Source organism: Suncus etruscus, chromosome 5 (genome assembly GCF_024139225.1).
Source record: "Suncus etruscus isolate mSunEtr1 chromosome 5, mSunEtr1.pri.cur, whole genome shotgun sequence".
In the NCBI taxonomy this organism is placed as follows: Eukaryota; Metazoa; Chordata; class Mammalia; order Eulipotyphla; family Soricidae; genus Suncus; species Suncus etruscus.
Genome location: NC_064852.1, coordinates 63611081 through 63631171, shown reverse-complemented (window position 1 = coordinate 63631171; position 20091 = coordinate 63611081). Strand labels below are relative to the sequence as shown.

The window sequence follows — 20091 nt, the reverse complement described above, 5'->3', positions numbered from 1 at the left end:
AACACTCTTTCATGTATGATTTTATTTACTCTGTTTTAACACTATCTTGTATTATTGTTCAAAGGAAACCTGATAAAATAGGAGGAAAATAAGTAAAGGAAAAACTACTTTCCTGAGAAAGCTGACCCACATTTTCAGAATATAAACCATGAGTCTGTATCATAAAATAATCATTAAAATGTCATTGTTGGGGCCGGGCGGTGGCGCTGGAGGTAAGGTGCCTGCCTTACCTGCGCTAGCCTAGGAGACGGACCGCGGTTCGATCCCCCGGCGTCCCATATGGTCCCCCAAGCCAGGAGCGACTTCTGAGCGCATAGCCAGGAGTAACCCCTGAGCGTTACCGGGTGTGGCCCAAAAACCAAAAAAAAAAAAAAAAAAAAAAAAGTCATTGTTATATCTTTGTTCACCAGTACTAAAGAGAAAATCCTGGATGCCCTATTATTTATGGCTCATCAATAATACATTAGTTCAGCTCACAGTAAAGCTTATGTGCAGGACAGGACAGGCCTCTTGGTTTGCTTTATTGAACACCTGAAGGACAGAGCAAGTTCACTGGACTTGTGTGACTCTTTAATGAAGGTTTTTGGCCCTCAAATCTAGGGATCACCAACATCTTCACTTCTCCAATGTTCTCTTACCTCAAATCAGTTCATTCTTCTCAAATGGTGTCCCCCAAGAAGTCAGACTCTTTGGCTGCCAAGTAGCCAAGAGGATTTAAAAGTTAAAATAACAATAATAATTTTTGTTTGTTTTTGTTTTTGGGCCACACCAAGTAATGCTCAGGGGTTACTCCTGACTATGCACTCAGAAGTCGCTCCTGGCTTGGGGGACCATATGGGACGCCAGGGAATCAAACTGCGGTCCTTCCTAGGCTAGTGTTGGCAAGGCAGACACCTTACCTCTAGCGCCACCATGCCAGCCCCAACAATAATAATACTTTAATAAATTTTTTCCTGTCTACTTTCTATCTACTATCATCCATCTACCTAGCATCAATACATATACTGTCTCTCTATCATCGATCTATGCATGTAATATGCCAGATGATGGCATCAGGACTTTTCTCTATTTATTGGCTTTCTTGACTACCTGCTCACTTCATCCTCAACTAGGATCTCTCTGTGCTGGGGAAAAGGCAGTCAACACATTAGCTTTATTACTGCTACTACTGCTGCTCCTGCTTGAGTCACATGCTCATCCCTGAATCAACCATTGTGGTTAGTTGATAGACATGTATGACTCTCCTGATTCAATCCAGATCATATGTGCTTTCTTGAACTGTCAGTGAAAATGTACCCAAGCCATAGGGTCTGAAAGAAAGGGTCGAAGAGGAGAAGTTCTTTCTTTTACTTTTTGGCTTTGTGGCACTTCCAGTTTTGTTTAGGGATTATTCTTGATAGAACTCAGGGGACCATTTGCAGTGCCAGGATAAAACTGGAGTTGTTGCATGCAAGACAAGTGCCTTACCTCCTGTATGATTTCTTGGGCCTAATTTGACAGCAGGGGAGATGTGTTTGGGTCATACCTGATGTGTTCAGAAAGGGCTTACTTCTGTTTTTGTGCTCAGGGATTATGTGTGATGGACCATATACCATTTTGTAGATTGAACCTGGTCAGCTGTGCAAGGCAAGTGCCTTAATGCCTGTACTATTTCTCTAGCCTTTCCTTTTTATTCTTTTTTTACTCTTCAGCCTTTATTTTCTCTTCTGATATAACAACACTTCTCTTGAGTTGGAGAAAAAGTACAGGGGATAAAGTTCTTGCTTTTATGTGGCTGTCCCTTATTCCATCTCCAACACAGCATATAGTCCACAGAGCCCCATCAGGAATGATTCCTGAGCATATATCCAGGAGCAAACCCTGACCACTGCAAGGTGTCCTCCACCAACCAAAAAATCATCGGTCAGGGGCCAGAGTTATAGTACCAGGGGTTATATACTTGTCATGAACATAGTAGAAAAAATAAAAATCAGGGAGTGTCTATTAGAATTGTCTGCCTGAGTGATATTCTAAAATTATAAATATCCAAATATTCAAATCTTTGAAATTGATGATAAGTTCCAGTTTGGCCAGAGCTCTATTAATCCTGAAGAATGAATCTCAGTTTACATACACCATATATTATCATATATCATCCTCCAAGTATTCCACAGTCAACTATACACTTGTTAAATGTGTAGTGAAAGATAAATCCCAAAGTGTTCAGAACATGTCTCCCCAGACTTGTCATCTTGGCATAGGGGTTATTCCAAGTTAAGGCCAAATCAGACCTGCCAGGTTTATAAGAAACATTTCTCATCTTCTTAACTATGAGAAGAAGAAAAGTTGGAGGCTATTTACCCCAATTGAGGACTTTTACTAGAAATAACCTTTCTATTTAAGAAATCTGTCTCTATGGCAGGGCAGGCATGTAAATACAAAGCATCTGTTCTTCCTAATGTGAGTCAACCTCTTCTTGCCAGGTGAGCCCCTCCTTCTTTGCCCCCATGTCCCATTTCTTACCTCAGGATAAGTGCCCTCATTTACCCTTTTACTCAGACTTCATAGACGTGTTGGTTCTCTATAACTTAGTTTTCTCTTTCCTCCTTGAATCTGTCTGATGCTAATTTGATTGCTAGGCCAAACTGAGAAGAAGCCAGAGGGTGGAAGAAAACTTCCATTCCACCTTACAGTGCTTGGGTTTGGAAGATTCGCCGGAGAGTCTTGATCAGCTCACTGCCCCCAAAGTCTGGGAGGTGGTGCAATCAGAGCACCTGCACTTTAGGCACAGTGAGAGACTGTCAGGAGCAATTTTCCCAGACATCTTTCAGCCTAGCACCTGGAGCAAACTAAGACTTCATAAAATATGAATTTAATGAATATGCTTAGTTAGGTCTCCAACAGATATTTATTGCTGTTGAAAGAAAATTAAAAAAAATATTTCTTGGGGCCACAGAGATAGCATGAAAGTAGAGCATTTGCCTTGCATGTTAAAGGATGGTGGTTTGAATCCCAGCATCCCATATGGTCCTCTGAACCTGCCAGGAGCGATTTCTGAGTGTAGAGCGAGGAGTAACCCTTGAGGGAAGTCCGGTGTGACCCAAAAACCAAAAAAAACAAAAACAAAAAAAAAACACACACAAAAAAAACACTTCTTTCCCTCCTTCCCTCACCCTCCCTCTCTTCCTTCCTCCCCTTCTTCTTCCTCCCTCCTTCCCCTTTTCCTTCCTACCTTCCTTCCTTTCTCTTTTTCATGCTTCCTCCCTCCCTCCCTCCCTCCCTTCGTTCCTTCGTTTGTTCGTTCCTTCCTTCCTTCGTTCCTTCGTTTGTTCCTTCCTTCCTTCCTTCCTTCCTTCCTTCCTTCCTTCCTTCCTTCCTTCCTTCCTTCCTTCCTTCCTTCCTTCCTTCCTTCCTTCCTTCCTTCCTTCCTCCCTCCCTCCCTCCCTCCCTCCCTCCCTCCCTCCCTCCCTCCCATTGGTGCATGTATGGTGCCAGTAGAAAAAATTTAAATAAAAATAAAATAATAATAAATACAATTTCTTGTTGAAAAATTAATTAAAAAAATAAAATCTGCCAACCAGGGAATTCCTCTTTACCAAGTGAAAGGAAGGATGACTTACTTAAATGAAAATAAAGTAAATTGTTTTAATTAGCAAGTTAGCATTAAATCAGACTATGGTGCTTGTCATAGCCACGAATACAAATATTAGGCTTTTGGTTCAGAGACATGGCTCAATGGGCTGAGCTCATGCTTTGCATACAGGAGGCCCAAGTTTCGTCCCAGGCACTACTAATCCTTTGGGGACTGCCAAAATAGGTACCCTCACCTCACCACTCAGTCCTGCACAGAGCTGAAGTAGCCTTTGAGCAACACCGGATATGGCCTAAAAACTAAACTAAAGAAAACAAAAAGTACATTAAGTTTTATACATAGTCTCTAAAAGAAAAATGAAACTTCTCGTTTTTAATTTCCAAAGCAGAAAATTACAACTCGGAACCAAGTGTTTTTGTTAAACTTCCACAGTGATAGGACCTAAGAGCACATTCCTCCCTCCCTGATCTTCAAAAATAGAAAGCAAGACAATTTTGGGATGCAAATCTAGCTGGAGCCTTTTTTCTCCTGTCTCCTTTTGCTGCTGTTAGAATGATTGGTGGTGGTGGGGGGGTGTCAACCAAAATTTGGTTGCACATTCAGCCAAGGTATTTACTGGGGGTGAGGGGCACTTTATATCTTGTAGCTCACACACATTCATTCTGCTTGTAGTGCTCATTGCGATTGCTGTGGTGTTCCCACGTGTGCTATAGCTGCCATGCTCACATGATTTTTAGTTGTGAGGCTTGCTGGGGGGTCATGTATTTGCAGCTCCCTAGGTGTGAGGTGCCAGGAATTGTCTTCTATGGTAATGTCAGCCTTCCAGACAGCAGCATACCTCTGTGGTATTTCCAAGGGTGGAACATACATCATACAGCCCATCTTCCATATGTTCTTTCTTGGGAAAGCTCCTGTTTCAGATTGTCAGGGGATAAGGTTCTTGCCTTGATGTGGCTGTCCCTGATTCCATCTCCAACATTGCATATAGTCCATAGAGCCCCATCAGGAATGATTCCTGAGCATCTATCCAGGAGCAAACCCTGACCACCGCAAGGCGTCCTCCACCAACCAAAAAAAAAATCATCGGTCAGGGGCCAGAGTTATAGTACCAGGGGTTACATATGTTATACTATGTCATGAACATAGTACAAAAATAAAAAACAGGTGCTTGCTAGATTAGAGGTGTGGTGGCGTCGAAAGCAAAGTCAGTGTGAAGAGGAGAAAGAGAGAGAGAGGGAGAGAAAGACAGAGACAAAGAGAGACAGAGGCAGAGAGAAACAGAGAGACAAACAGACTGACTGACAGACACAGATACAGAGAGGCAGGAGAGGAGACAGAGACAGAGACAGAGACAGACAGACTGACACACAGAGAGAGAGGAGGGAGAGGTGGGAGACAGAGAGACAGAAAGACAGATTGACAGACACAGATACACAGAGAGAGAGGAGAGAGAGTAGGGAGAGACAGAGAAACAGAGACAAAGACAGACAGATTGACAGAGAGGAGAGAGACAGAGACAGTGAAAGACAGAGACAGACAGACAGACTGACAAAGAGAGAGGAGGGAGAGGGGGAGAGACAGAGAGACAGAGAGACAGAGACAGAGAGACTGACAGACACATACACACAGAGAGAGAAGGGAGAGAAGGGAGAGAAGGGAGAGAAGGGAGAGAAAGAGCGAGAGAGAGAGAGAGAGAGAGAGAGAGAGAGAGAGAGAGAGAGAGAGAGAGAGAGAGAGAGAGAGAGAGAGAGAGAGACTTTTGGTCTCTCCCTTCCCTGCGCCCGCAGAGCCCCGCGCCCTCCCTCCCTCTCATCCTGCTGCTGCCCAGTAGGGGCTGGGCGGAGGCCCGGCCGCCCGCGTCCTTATCAATGGACCTGGCGGCTTAGTGAGCACTGCCACTTCGTCCGGGCAAACAGTCCCGGGTCCCACCGGGGTTTGGGGGCTTCACCCATGACTCCTGCGGCTGCCCACCGCGCTCCGGGGGACCCTTTAGGGAGCTTTGAGCCTTGAAACTGGAGGTCGCCCGGCTGCCGTCGGGACACCCACGGGGAGCGCGCCCAGCACCATGCAGCCGTCGCCACTACTGCTGCTGCTGCTAGCCTGCGTGTCGCAGCCGGTGAGTAACGCGCCCCAAGGCGGGAAGGGTGTGAAGAAGGGACCCCTCCCCCGTACTTTAGCTGTGGGGCGAGAATCATGACCCTCATTTCCTTCCCGCGCAACGGCAGTCTTTGTGAACTTCTTTTCCCCGTGGAAAACTGCGTGCACTACAGAGAAGGCAGCTTTCAGGTGCAAAGTCAAGCAGTGCACCCCTTCCTTACCTTTCTCCAGGCTGTGCCTCGATGGAAAATCTAGAGCGCCCCTGGTAGTGTCTGCTACGTGTGCCCCCGGCACTTGCCCCCATTATTTCATGAAAACTTAAAGTCGTCTTTGGTCTTTGCTGGGTTAGAGTAAAGAAAGGCATCGAGGCTTAAACATCTTGCCCCTGGAAATGACCATTGGCATCTATCTCCATCTACCTACAAACCTTAACTAAACTTGATCCTGCCCCCCAAGCCGGCCCCACGTGGGAAACCTTCAAAAAGCCGCCTCCACAGCTTCCGGGTCTGGCTTGAGATAGTTGGCCGTGTCCTCCCTCCCTGCTCCGGTGGGATTTGCTTCCTTCCCTAATGTTTGCATGTCTGGGGACCCCTGGGAGGGACTGCAGAGACAAGAGAAGCAGTAGGGCTGGTAGCTTGTTATTTTTTCCCACACCATTCCTGGGAATCCCCAGACTCTCCCTCTAGGTTCTGTGAATGAGAGAAGGGCTACACCCATCCTGGCTGCCTGGAATGAATGACGCCCCCACCGACATAGCTAGCGCATAGCCAGGTAGGGAGCAAGGTGGGGAGCAGGGTAGGACCTGTGAATGTTGGAGAGCAGAATCCAGAGCTGATTCATCAGTTTTTCAAGTTGACTTCTCTAGTCCCAGTCCCAAGACGCTCCTAAAAGGGAAAGTACTTGAGGAAACCTAAGTGTGAGTCTGTTTCTGTGTTCTGGGCAAGTCCCTTGCCTACCTCTCATCCTTTCCACTTTGATAATGAGAAAAGCTTCTGTTTTCCTGGTGGGTGCCCAAGATCTTCCCTGCTGCTGCAGATAATTGGGAGAGTGAGATTTGGGGCTCTTGTGCCCAGCTCTGGTAAAACCTTAGATCTTCTCAGAGGCAACGCTTATGTTGGAAGATGGTAGAGTGACAGTTGCTCTTATTTTCTGAATTTCCTTTTTGAGGACATGCCACATAAAATATTGGGGTGGGGGGTTTATTTAAAGTCAATAAAGCTCAAAGTTGGTTGATGGTTAGTGGTCAGGGATGGGAGAGGCAAAGCTCCTTCGCTGCGACCCTTCCAGCCTTCTTAAGTATTGCAGTAACCTCAGGCCACAAGAAGAAGTCAACAAGTATGTGGGTATCAGGGATGAGGGCCAATCTGTATGTTGGTCTCCTTGAGCTGTTGAGAATAACTTCATTAATAAAGAGGTAAGATGCTTACTTTGTACGCAGCTACATAGCCACCACGCTGGTTTAAATTCCCAGCATCACATAGTCACCTGAGCACTTTCGGCTATGCCCCCCTCCAAATAAAATAAAATAAAATAAAATAAAAGCATTTTAAAGTCTAGGAACCTCATGGTTTTTTTTTTGGTTTTTTTTTTTTTTTTGGTTTTTGGGTCACACCCGGCAGTGCTCAGGGGTTATTCCTGGCTCCAGGTTCAGAAATTGCTCCTGGCAGGCACAGGGGACCATATGGGGCGCCGGGATTCGAACCGATGACCTCCTGCATGAAAGGCAAACGCCTTACCTCCACGCTATCTCTCCGGCCACGGAACCTCATGTTAATCTGAGGAACATGAAAGCCCTGCTTGGGTCAGGGTGCATAGGCTTATGTATCATTGTGCCCTAATACTGCACCCACATTTTAGAAAGGACCAGAATGAGACTCACAGAGAGAAGGAATCTGGCCCCCAAATCAACAAGTTAGGGGGCCAAATTGGGACTAGAACTGAGCTCTCTTGATTCCCATCCACCCTGGACACTGTGTTCAACATCCCTATGTTACCTGCCATTTCCATCACTGGTGCCTGGCACAGGCTATTCTGAGAGGGCGGTCTGTGTGTGTGTTTCAGCTGTTGGTTGTTTTATGGGTGTTTCAAGACCTGAGGCCTTACACTTCTTGGCAGAGAACTCCTTTAATAAATAGAAGTGGGACTGACCTACTTTGGTTGGAGTATTTCCCAATCTGTGAACCCCTTCTTCTTTTCCACTTCACTCTGAGTCGTCACGCATTTGCTTTTGGAAATTCGGAAAGTAAAAGCTTTCTAAGAAACTTTTGTTTGGGGCTCCCTCTTGAGGGAGATCATAGGTAACTTTTTAATTGAGGTGGGTAGTTCTTGATGAACAAATTGAATATTATTTCTTAGCTTGCCAGCATGACCCCTAGTACTGTCAGATGTACATTCCTCTCCCCAATAAATAATGATAGCCGATGGGGCCAGTTTTCTGAGAATTTCACAAGAAACCTGACCATGGCTCCTATTTTACTCCCCCTTTCTTAGTCCCATGTAGCCTCCTCAAGAAGGACTTATACTTAAGTAGTATTGGAATAACTTGCTAACACCTGTCTCCACCTTTCTCCAGAATACACACTTCAAGTTTGCATAGTGAAATTTCATCCAGTTTATCCACAGGCCTAGTCCCTCAAAACAGAAGGGAGCTCAGTGAGAATGTGTGTTGAATGAATAAATGAGTGATATGGTGATAGTTTTTATAGATAGAATGTTAAGCTGGGCCCAGTTCCTATAGTAAGTAATGAAGTAAAGCTTCTCAGACTGGAGGGCATGCTGGTTCAATATCTGTAGCACTTGTTTCCCCAAGCACAAAACTTGGGGATAAGCTGATGGTGTGATCCCCCAAAACCAACCAACCAAACAAATGCATATTAAAGTAGTCATTGTTTACAGAGTGACTGTATCAAGAAAAAAGGAAATAGTCCTTCAATGAAAAGCTTTTAACCCATGGTGTCTGGGAATCCAACTTGACTTTCTTTGTCGGTAAATATATGGTTATGGCTGCTTTTCCTTTTAACATTGATTTTTTTTAATTTTTTTTGGGGGGTTACACCTGGCAGCACTCAGGGGTTACTCCTGGCTCTATGCTCAGAAATCATTCCTGGCAGACTTAGGGACCATATGGCATGCCTGGATTCGAACCACCATCCTTCTGCATGTGGAAGGATGCCCTATCTCCATGCTATCTCTCTGGCCCTTCTTTAACATTAAAATTATGGTGTTAGGTCCAAAGTCTGGGCTTTGAACAAGGGGACCAGGAGAAAAGTGATATATTTAAATTTTTGTATTTTTTTAATTTTAGTTTGTGTTTTTGGGCCACACCCATTGACACTCAGGGGTTACTCCTGGCTATGCGCTCAGAAATCGCTCCTGGCTTGGGGGGGACCATATAGGATGCCAGGGGATCAAACCGAAGTTTGTCCTAGGCTAGCACATGCAGTAATATGCCTTACCTCTTGTGCCACTGCTCTGGCCCCTATATTTAATTTTTTAATTTTTATTTTACAAATATTTTATTTATCGATTCCTCATTCTCAATCCTGAAACCTGCAAAGTTCTGGAAACCAAAAGATGTAACTTAAGCAATAAAGTTTGAACTGATGGAGCCTGAATGGAAAATACAGCGGGTAAGGCATTTTTCTTGCTTGCAGCTGACCTGGGTTAATCCTGGCACCCCATATGGTTCCCTGAGCCTGCCAGGAGTAAACACTATCAGGTGTAGCTCCAAAACAACCAACCATCCAACCAAACAAAAACATGAACTGACATAGGTTGTTTATAATCTTTCTTTACCTTTAAGACTTACATTTTTTTTTCATATAAATGGAGGGGGAAAATCTTTATGTACTTACTATTGACCATACCCATATTATTTGAAATTACCTCTTTTCTAAGTCTCCAGCATCCTCAGTCATCAAAGCCTATCTGGCCTGGAGCTGGAGCTATAGTATAGTCACTATACCATACCATACCATACCATACCATACCATACCATACCATACCATACCATACCATACCATACCATACCATACTATCTATACTATACCATACCATACCATACTATACTTTACTATACCTTACTATACCTTACTGTACTATACCATACCATACCATGCCATGCCATGCCATGCCATGCCATGCCATGCCATGTATGCTATGCTATACTATACCATACCATACTATACCGTACCGTACCATACCATACAGTACCGTACCATACCATACCATTACTATACCGTACCATACCATACCATTACCATACCATACCATACCATACCAAACTATACCATACTATACCATACTATACTATACTATACTATACTATACTATACTATACTATACTATACTATACTATACTATACTATACTATACTATACTATACTATAGTGTGTAGGATATTTCATTGCATGAGGCTGACCTGGGTTTGATCCTCATTACCCTATATATTGTCCCCTGAGTCCATCAGAGTAATTCTTGAGTACAGAGCCAGGAGTAGCCTCTGAGCAAGCAGAACCTTTAATTAGAAAGAAATGATACAGTAGAAGCTCTGAGGATATGTGAAGAGAGGGAGCTAATATTTGTTGGGGGGAATGGTTCTATGTATTATATGGTGTTTAGTAGCATCCTTAGTTTCTACCCACTATGATCTTTTGTCTACTAAATACCTCTTCAAGTTTGACAGTAAAAATGGTCTCACAATACTACCACATAACCCCGGGAGATAGCAAGCAGAATTGATTGTTAGGGTCCATGATCTTAAAAGTGGTTAGGTATCAGAGATGGACAAGATCAGGAACTGTATATCATGCTTTGAATTTAGGGCCTGGACTAGTGATAGGGAATCTAAGCCAGAGATAACAAGCAAGTGAAACTGGCAAAAACCCATTTCCAAAGGAGACTTGTACAAGGAATAGGTCCCTTGCTTTTTTTCTTCCCTCCCTTTCTATTTTTCCCATCTTCCTTCCATCTGGTGTCCTCAGACCTGGTGTCTACTTCCTGCCTGCATGTTTCTGAAGCCAGAGATTGACAAGCTGAGTAGAGCTCCATGAACAGAATTTTAGGAGTGTTTGCAAGGTCATCTAAACAGCTGGTTCCTACTAACTCTTTAGAATGGAGTCTATAATTTTTTTAAATAATTCATGTGAATGATGATAATGATAATAATGGTAGTGGTGGTGAGAGACCCTCCCTACTTTCTGAGCACACACTTCTGACCAGGCACCACCAAGTTTCTCCCAGTGCTATCTGGATATTTCTGGATAATTCTCACAAAACCATCATTGCCCCAGCTGTCCAGATGAGAAAACTGGCCATTTTTTCAGGTGTTCTTAGTAGCAGCTTCTTCTACTTTTATATAGAGGCTACTCTGCTTTTATGGTGTCCAAGAGACTATTATAAAACTTCTCCCAAATCTCCAAGGAATATCAATTTCACTGTACTCTAGTTGCTTTATAAGCCATAAAGCAAGAGGAGCCAGAGAGTATGTTGGGTAAAGTACTTGCCTTGCATAGGACCAATCAGTTTGAACTCCTCTAGGAGTGATCCTTGAGCACCAAGCCAGGAGTAAGCCCTGGGCATTGCTAAGTATGACCCAAAACCCAAAACAAAAACAACAAAATAAAGCAAAAGCATTATCTCCATTTCTAATGTAGAAATTAGGCAGATAGCTCTGGGACCTCATGCCCTGCCCCATGTGCATCATCAGGCCCACACTGCTAGGCCTACTATGACTGGAAATGCTCCCCAGGTCCTTCAGCACTGCTGGGGAGAATTATCTCCACAAAACATCAAATACTGGATTACACACAGCATGTACTGAGCAGTCAGGGGTGAACTTGTGCTTACAAAATCTAACAAGTACAACAGTTGAGGGAGTTATTCTCTTGGCTTTGATATCACCCTTGGATTTCTATAGGGCTTATTTCTCCCCACTCCTCTAAACTTTTTTTTTGTTTGTTTTTTTGTTAGGCCACACCTGTTTGATGCTCAGGGGTTACTCCTGGCTAAGCGCTCAGAAATTGCCCCTGGCTTGGGGGAACCATATGGGACCCCGGGGAATCGAACCGCAGTCCTTCCTTGGCTAGCGCCTGCAAGGCAGACACCTTACCTCTAGCGCCACCTCGCTGGCCCCTCCTCTAACCTTTTTTATGTTGTTTTCATTTGGGGGCCATACATAGCAGTGCTGAGGGCAATATCCTGGCTTTGCACTCAGGAATTACTCCTGACAGTGCTTGGGAGACCATATGGAACTTCAGAGATTAGCCGAAGGCAAGGCAAGAGGCCTACCCACTCTACTATCTATCTCTGTAGATACCTATGGTTGGCTCTGGTCCCATGTACCCCATCTTTATTCTTCTTACAGTTTTCTCATAGGCCAAGAGAGACTATAGCACATTTCCTGACCCCCTTATGGAGGCCTAGAAATTTCTAAGATCCCTGATTTACTCCCCTGCTTCCAGGGTCTTTGGAAGCTGAGTTAACTCCCCTCTGATCTTTAATATTTCCAGCACAGCCTGTAGCCCGATGAGAGCATAACAATCAGATCCTATTTGCTTGCTTATACTACAAACAGAGGGATCCTGGGGAGACCCAACCTCCACACTCATTCCAAGGGGCCTTAGCCCCGGAGGCTTTTCTGGCTGATCACCTCCTGAATTGTGGAGTATAGCTCTATTTATGGCTGCCATGATTCCTGAGCTTGCCAGTCTGCTCCAAAACCCAGACTCTCCCAGCCAGGCCCTCAGCCAAGACTCGCAGACACTCCCTAATGTCCAGAGTCCTTTCAAATTTTAGACCTTATCACTTCCTCTTTCATTGACTCTTCTTTCCCCAAAGTCAGGACGGTTGGAATGAACTTCCTCTGATTAACCCCTTGCCTACATAATGTGTTTAAATTTCACCTCTTCCTCTTTTCATCCCATCTATTACAGGTGATTAGGGCATGAGAAGATACCACAGATATGGGGGGCTTTGACAACCTGTCTTAAGTTTCTCAAAGTTCTGGAGACTGGATATCTCAGACCAAGAGCCGACACGTGAGGCTGGGGATGTGGCTCATGTGATAGAACCTTGAAAGTGTGAGGTCGAATCGGAGAGATAACATGGAGGTAGGGCTTTTGCCTTGCATGCAGAAGGACGGTGGTTCGAATACAGGCATCTCATACGGTCCTCTGAGCCTGCCAGGAGCGATTTCTGAGCGTAGAGCTAGGAGTAATCCCTGAGTGCTGCCGAGTATGACCCAAAAACCAAAAAAAAAAAAAAAAAAAAAAAAAGTGTGAGGTCTTGGTGTGTCTCCCTGAGCATTACATGACTTCCCCCTGCCTCACACAAACAACTATGGTCCTAGATTTTCCTGCCTTTAGACACTGTTGGGCCTAAACACCACTGGGAGTAGCTCAGACTCTTAAACACTGCTGGGTGTGTGGAGAGAGAGAGCTCATTGATGTCTCCATTGATAAGGACACTAATAGTGCCAGATCAGGACCCTAGATAAGGACACTAATAGTGCCAATAAGGACCTTAGCTTCATTTAGAGAGAGAGATAGAGATAGAGATAGAGATAGAGATAGAGAGAGAGAGAGAGAGAGAGAGAGAGAGAGAGAGAGAGATCATTGGTGTCTCCATTGATAAGGACACCAATAGTGCCAGATAAAGACTGTAGCATGAAATAATTAACGATGGGGCTGGATGGCGATGGATGGAGGCCTTTGTGCTTAGGCCCCAGCCACGTGGTTTCATCCCCATCAAGCTGGCGAATTCCAGGCCCAGGTAATCGGCGTAATCAAGACTCACTCAAAGGCAGGCTTCAGGAAGAATCATCTTTATTCAAGCCCTAGCCACCACGTGTGTGTGGCCTATCTCATAACCATTTAAGCACTAGTTATTCTTGGCCCTGCATCTAAACTCCTTTCAGCCATCTTTCCTTTGGGCTCCATGCGGCCCCAAGATCCAAAAGCCAGGAAGCCGAGCCGGGCCAAGAGAGGAACGGCCAAAGGGCAAAGAGCCAAAAGGGCCGAATTCCCTTGGTCCCAGCCTTATCTACCTTTTTCCAAACCCCTCCCATAAATGGGAGGGTTTCGCAGGTAAGGTTACGCCCTCTATCCGGTTTCCTAGACCCCTCCCAGAAATGGGTGGGTCTAGGGTCTCAAATGGGTACACCCACATTTCCTCCTTTTCTTAATATTTTTATGCACCAATGTAATAGAGTGAAAATTAATATACCAGCCCTTTTCAAAAACATATCATTTGCAAAATATACTTTACACCTGTAACCTAAAATTCTATTAATGCTTTTTTACCAAGCACTATTTTGGAACTTTCATGTTCCTATACTTTTAAACTATATTGGGGGAACTATTTGTTCCTATAACTTTTCTATACACAAGTACTTTAGCATACATGCATAACATACATTTTAAAAACAGGCTAAGTACATTAAAATACACAGTAAAACATTTTGCAATTGAAAATATTAACTTTGAAAGACAACAACACATTTAAATCATAAAGAAAATGACTAAGACAAAGATGCAGGTGGTTAGAAATTAGATGTTAAAATGGGCTAATCTGTATTACCTCCCTTTTTTTTATTTTTTAACCACTAACTAATTAAAACTTAGCTTCATTTAGCTTAACTGGAAGAGTAGAATAGCACTCTCAGTGTGGTATGTTAGTGTGTGGTCAGGAAGGTTGGACCTAGGCCACATATTCTGTCATCTCATTACCTCAGTGGAGGTGATTCTTTGCTCTCATCCACTGCTGGTCTCTCCACCTGAGTTTCCTTTCTCCTCCTCTGCGCCTCTTCTACTGCCCACCCACCTTGATCCTGAGAGGGCAATCTCTATGCTGCCTTTATCATCATCATCTCTTGAAGAGTTTATTCTGTTAGTGGGTGCAGCCTGGTATAGTCTGTGGAGGGAATGCGAGGAGAATGTCCTACACAAAAAAACAAAACAAAACAAAAAAACCCAAAAAACAAAAAACACCTCTCTGGGCCTAATACTAGCTACTTTCCACTTCTGCATGATAAATGCCAGTTTTCTGGAAGAAATCTCCATGATTATCACCTCCATTTTTTCTTGTTTCTTGGCCCTGCCACCTGGCTACCAGCTTCCCCTGACCTACCCCAGGAAATCAGTCTCACATGTAGGCTTCATTTTGAAACAGGAAGGCAGGCAGATAGAGAAGGGACTCCCACGGCAATGCATTCTTGAAATATAATAAACCAAAGATAGGATTTAGAGAAGTTCATTTTTGATTAGAGTCTTACCTGGTGCTACCGCAATCCCAGAAAGGACTGGACACCTGCTGGGGCAATCTTAGACAAGAACAAAGGCCAGGAAATGCAAATCAAAAAAGGACCATCCCTACACCCAGCCCTTCTCCCTTTCAACCAACAGGTCTCTTGCCTGGGTAGAAAAATGCACTAAAGCTTTGTTAGAAGAAACCCTATAAAAGTCAATTTGTAAAAAAGGAAGGGACATATATGAGTTACCAGCCCATGCACATGCTGTCTGCAAGCACATATTGACTACATCTCCTCTCTTGAGATGTGGACTTCCATATTTTAATTCTGGAACATGTACGGGGCTCTCTCTATCCACCTTTGTCTATCCACCCTTGCTCTTATCTTCTCCACCTTCTCTCTCTCTCTCTCTCTCTCTCTCTCTCTCTCTCTCTCTCTCTCTCATCTTCCCCAACCTTCCTTCGAATAAAATCTATTTTTTACTCCTCTCTCAGAATTTTTTTTTCTGTGATGAAAGGTAAGGGATCTAAAAGGCTCAGGTGAGGTCTAGGACTAACTTTCTTTCCTGCAAAAATCAATTCTTCATTCTAGCCTGAGTCCACCCAAGAGAATACTCTTTTGGTTAGCAGGGATTAAGTCTCATACCCACAGAACATCCACTAGGCTAGGGCTCACACAATTATACTCAAAGTTTATTCTTGGCTTAGTGCTCAGAGATCATTCCTGGAGGAGCTTGGGGACCATAGGTGGTAACAGGAATCAAACTAGGATTGGCCGCATGTAAGGCAAACCCCTTAATCTCTGTATCACCTCTCTGGCTCTTAGTTGGTTATATATATATATATATATATATATTAATTTTGGGTCATACCCGGCGGTGCTCAGTGGTTATTCCTGGCTGTCTGCTCAGAAATAGCTCCTGGCAGGCACGGGGACCATATGGGACACCGGGATTCGAACCAACCACCTTTGGTCCTGGTTCGTCTGCTTGCAAGGCAAACACCGCTGTGCTATCTCTCCGGGCCCTTAGTTGGTTATTTTTAAAGCTTTAAAAACTGAAAAAAAAATGAGGTCGAAGTGATAACACACTGGGTAGGGCATTTATCTTGTACATACCGACCCAGGTTCAATCCTCAATATCCCATATGGTCTCCTGAGCCTGCCAGGAATAATTTCTGAATTTAGAGGCAGGAGTAACACTTGAGTGCTAAGTGTGGCTTCCAAACAAAAAAAGAAATCCTCAAACATAAGACATAGAGAAAGAAGTGTGGGTATGAAATAGGATGAGTTTGGAGGCTGGTTTCAACATAGTACGTGTGCCAAGAAAGATAACACGAGGATGAGTAGTGTGAGAAAGGCAAGGGCCACAGGCAGAGTCTGGGGAATTAACCCTACATGGCTTCAAGGAAGAACAGTCAAAGGGGGCATTCTGGGAACAAGGAAAATCAGAATCCAAGGCTAGAGTAGAGAGAGAGGGGAGGAGAATGGACAGGAGTGTCCCTGGACCACATCCATGCCCCATAGCCCACTATGTCCATCACTCTCCAGGGGTGGATGTGGTGTCTCCATGCCATTATTCACAACATCCTGCCTCTTTCACAGCATTCATGCTCAAGGTAGAACAAGCACTAAGAAGTGGCTAGTAAATGTGGCAAAATTAATCCTGGTAGAGATTCCAGAGTGAATTATGTGAAGTGTGGAGGAGAGAGGCAGTAGCCCCAAGAAAGGAATCTACCATTTTCTCTCTCCCTCCCTCTGATATCCTGAGGGCAGCTGGGTAGAGCTAGGGCTGATAAAGTCTTTAATGAGCCCCTGCATTTCACAGACACCAAGTCCCACCAGCCCCACTAGGCAGCTGTCCAGTCACATCTGACATCCACTAGCTAGTTGGCAATATTATACAGTTGTTGTGTTCAAGACCTTGGAGAACAACTGTGATAGGTTATTGATGAAGTCAAGGCCTGAGGATTTTGTCATCAAGAAAAACAAAACTTACTTTAAAATTATCAAAAAAGAACAAAAGTTGGGACCGGAGAGATAGCATAGAGATAAGGTGTTTGCCTTGCATGCAGAAGGACGGTGGTTCGAATCCTAGCATCCCATATAGTCCCCTGAGCCTGCCAGGAGTGATTTCTGAGCATAGAGCTAGGAGTAACCCCTGAACGCTGTTGGGTATGACCCAAAAACCAAAAACCAAAACCAAAACCAAAACAAAACAAAACAAAACAAAAACAAAAACAAAAGTTATATCAAAAATGATGCGGTGGACCAGAGCAGTAGTATAACAGATAGGATGTCTACCTTATACATGACCAAACTCGGTTTGATTCCTGATAGCACATATGGTCCCTTGAATAGTGTTTGGTATAATCCCTGGGCTCAGAGCCAAGAGTAATCCTTGATCACATTGGGAGAAGAAAGAACGGAAGAAATGAAGGGAGAGAGGGCAAAAGGGAGGAAAGAAGGTAGAGAAGGAGGGATGAAAGAAGGGAGGGAGGGAGATGTTGTGGTTCAATATTTAAAAAAAGCCAAATTCTGATATGATTTAACAATTTTATTTATTTGTTTAGTTTTAGTTTTCAGCCATACCTAGCAATGCTAGGAGGTCACTCCCAGCAGTGAGGGGACGGACCATGTGGTGTTTGGGGTCAAACCAGGGCTTTCAGCGGACGCAGTATACATACCAAGTGCTATTGTCCCAATGTCCAGTGTAAAGGTAGCTTAGACTCAAACACTAAAAGGGAAAGTATATGTAATGTATGTTTTGGGTCTGGTTAGATAAATAGTAAAATTATATTTAAAAAATGCCATTTTAGGGGCCGGAGAGATAGCATTTGCCTTGCACGCAGAAGGTTGGTGGTTCAAATTCCGGCATCCCATATGCTCCCCAGGGCCTGCCAGGAGCAATTTCTGAGCATAGAGCCAGGAGTAACCCTTGAGTGCTGGGTGTGACCCAAAAACCACACACAAAAAAAAAGCCATTTTATAAAACTTTCTTTAAATTTATCAAATATATAAAAAATATTTTTTCAAATGTACTTAGATCTAAGGTGCAATTTTCACAACTCACCATTAACACCTTGCTGGCACCAGTTATTTGTGGGTTTTCTGCTCAAAACATTAACTTCTCACTGCCCATTAATAAACTTTTCCCTGGGCCCGGAAAGGTGGTGCTAGAGGTAAGATGTTTGCCTTGCTAGCCAAGGAACGAACCGCGGTTCGATCCCCCGGCGTCCCATATGGTCCCCCCAAGCCAGGGGCAATTTCTGAGCACATAGCCAGGAGTAACCCCTGAGCGTCAAACAGGTGTGGCCCAAAAACCAAAAAAAAAAAAAAAAAGTTTTCCCTAACATTGACCAGTAACTCTTCAGGCACTATCTGTGCTCTTACACAGCTCTGCTCTGAGTGTTCCTTTCTGCACCAGGGACACCCCCTGCTCAAGGCCCCCTCTCCTCTAGACCTCTTCTGACCTCTGAGTCCCATTGCATGTCTTCTGATCAATCTGTTTTAAACTGAGATTTCCCAAAGTTCCTCCCTGAGCTTTAGAATCTGGTGGAATGGCTTCCAGACAGAGTTCATTACTACTTTATTTGCTGCTAGTTTGATTAAAAAGGACAAGATGTTGGACAGCCAAATGCAAAAGATACGAAGGCAGGAAGAGGATGTGTACCCAGACTTCCAGCAGAATTCCTCTCTTAGCTCTTTGATGAGTTCACCAGCCTGGAAGCTCTTTGAACCCCTATGCAAGTATTTAAGGAGGTATCACTCATGGATGTGCCTGGTGCAATCATCATCAACCTTTGGTGACTGGCTTAGTCTCTAGTTCCTTTCCCCCTCCAGTGGGGAGCACAATGAGGCCAAAAGTTTCCACCTTCTTAGCACATGTTGCCCTTTCTCATGCCTGTCCTCCATCTTAAATACCAGCTACCTTATTATATAAAAATCTCCCATCATTCTAAAGATTCTAAGACTTTTAGGAGCTGTGCCAGGAGCCAGAGACTAAGATTAAATGTGATCACAAAGAGCACTCCTCTCGTGCTCTCAGGAAATTACAAGAACTGTGGGATTTCTGTGTCAGGAACCAGGAACAAAGGCCAGATATACATATTCCTCATTATATCACAATATCACATTAGGACATCCGGTTTAAAATAACAGATTAGCTACACATGTTTATCTCACTGCCCTGGGATACTTCTTTAAAATGACAGCAAATGAATAGGAAGGCTATCAGTGCACAAAATCAAGGAGAACAAAGACATGAAACAACAATAAAACAGAGATGTCAGGAAAGATTTGGGAAAATGAAAACCAGTGGTGTAGTGTTGGTGGCCCAGGAAAAGTAGCAACCATAGTGCCAATAGTGGGCATTTGAGTTAAAGGGGACATGAAAAGAAACCATCCAGAAAGGAGCAAACATGCAAGAGTGGCCTCAATTATGGAGGACATACTCCTCAAAGGTCTAAATAAAAGTTCCCCTTTTGGTCTGATGATGTTGCATTGAAGGTGCTCATTAACCAAACAATCCAGGAATACAATAGTTTCAAGAGAACTGTTAATGCCTCAAGAGCAAATGTAACACTGACGAGGCTTCCAGATAGATACAAACTTAGAGATAACAGAGATAAAGAAATGAGAACACATATGTGACATGACAACAGCTAATATCATAAAATATAATGCTCTGACAATGCTAGGGGCATGGGCCTGGATATGATTCAGTAGCAGAGCACTTTCCTTATGAATAGGAAGTCCTGAAGCATACCCAGCAGCACCCAGCAGCACTCCACATCTTTCCAATGTGATTTCAGTGAGACTGTTATTTGTGCTGCCTGGCATCACAATAAAGTTTGTGATCTATACGGCACATAGGGTCTGTAAGTATGAAACTAAAGTGTGTTATTCCTGAAAAGCACCACTGCTTTAGAGTGAACACTAGAGTTGGAGATATAGCACAGCAGATAGGGTATTTGCCTTGCATGTAGATGACCTGGGTTCGATATCCACCATCCCATAAGGTCTCACAAGCCTTCCAGGACTGATTCTTGAGCTCAGAGATAGGAATAACTACTGGGCATTGCTTTGTGTGGCCCCAAAACCAAAAACCAAAAACCAAAAAAAAAAGTACAATTAAATGTACAACTTTCAATCATTGCAATAACAGCAGATAAGGGCA

The 20091-nt window shown here is 43.9% G+C and overlaps 1 protein-coding gene across 1 annotated transcript in view; it reads left to right on the top strand.

Moving 5' to 3' along the window:
• The first annotated feature begins 5634 nt into the window (after positions 1–5634).
• The window catches only part of SCTR (secretin receptor), a 74073-nt gene continuing 59616 nt past the window's right edge, over positions 5635–20091 (top strand). Inside the window, exon 1 of the mRNA XM_049773149.1 lies at positions 5635–5687. Within this exon, the coding sequence (XP_049629106.1) occupies positions 5637–5687 (51 nt within the window). The 5' untranslated portion in view covers positions 5635–5636. The remainder of the gene's footprint in view (positions 5688–20091) is intronic.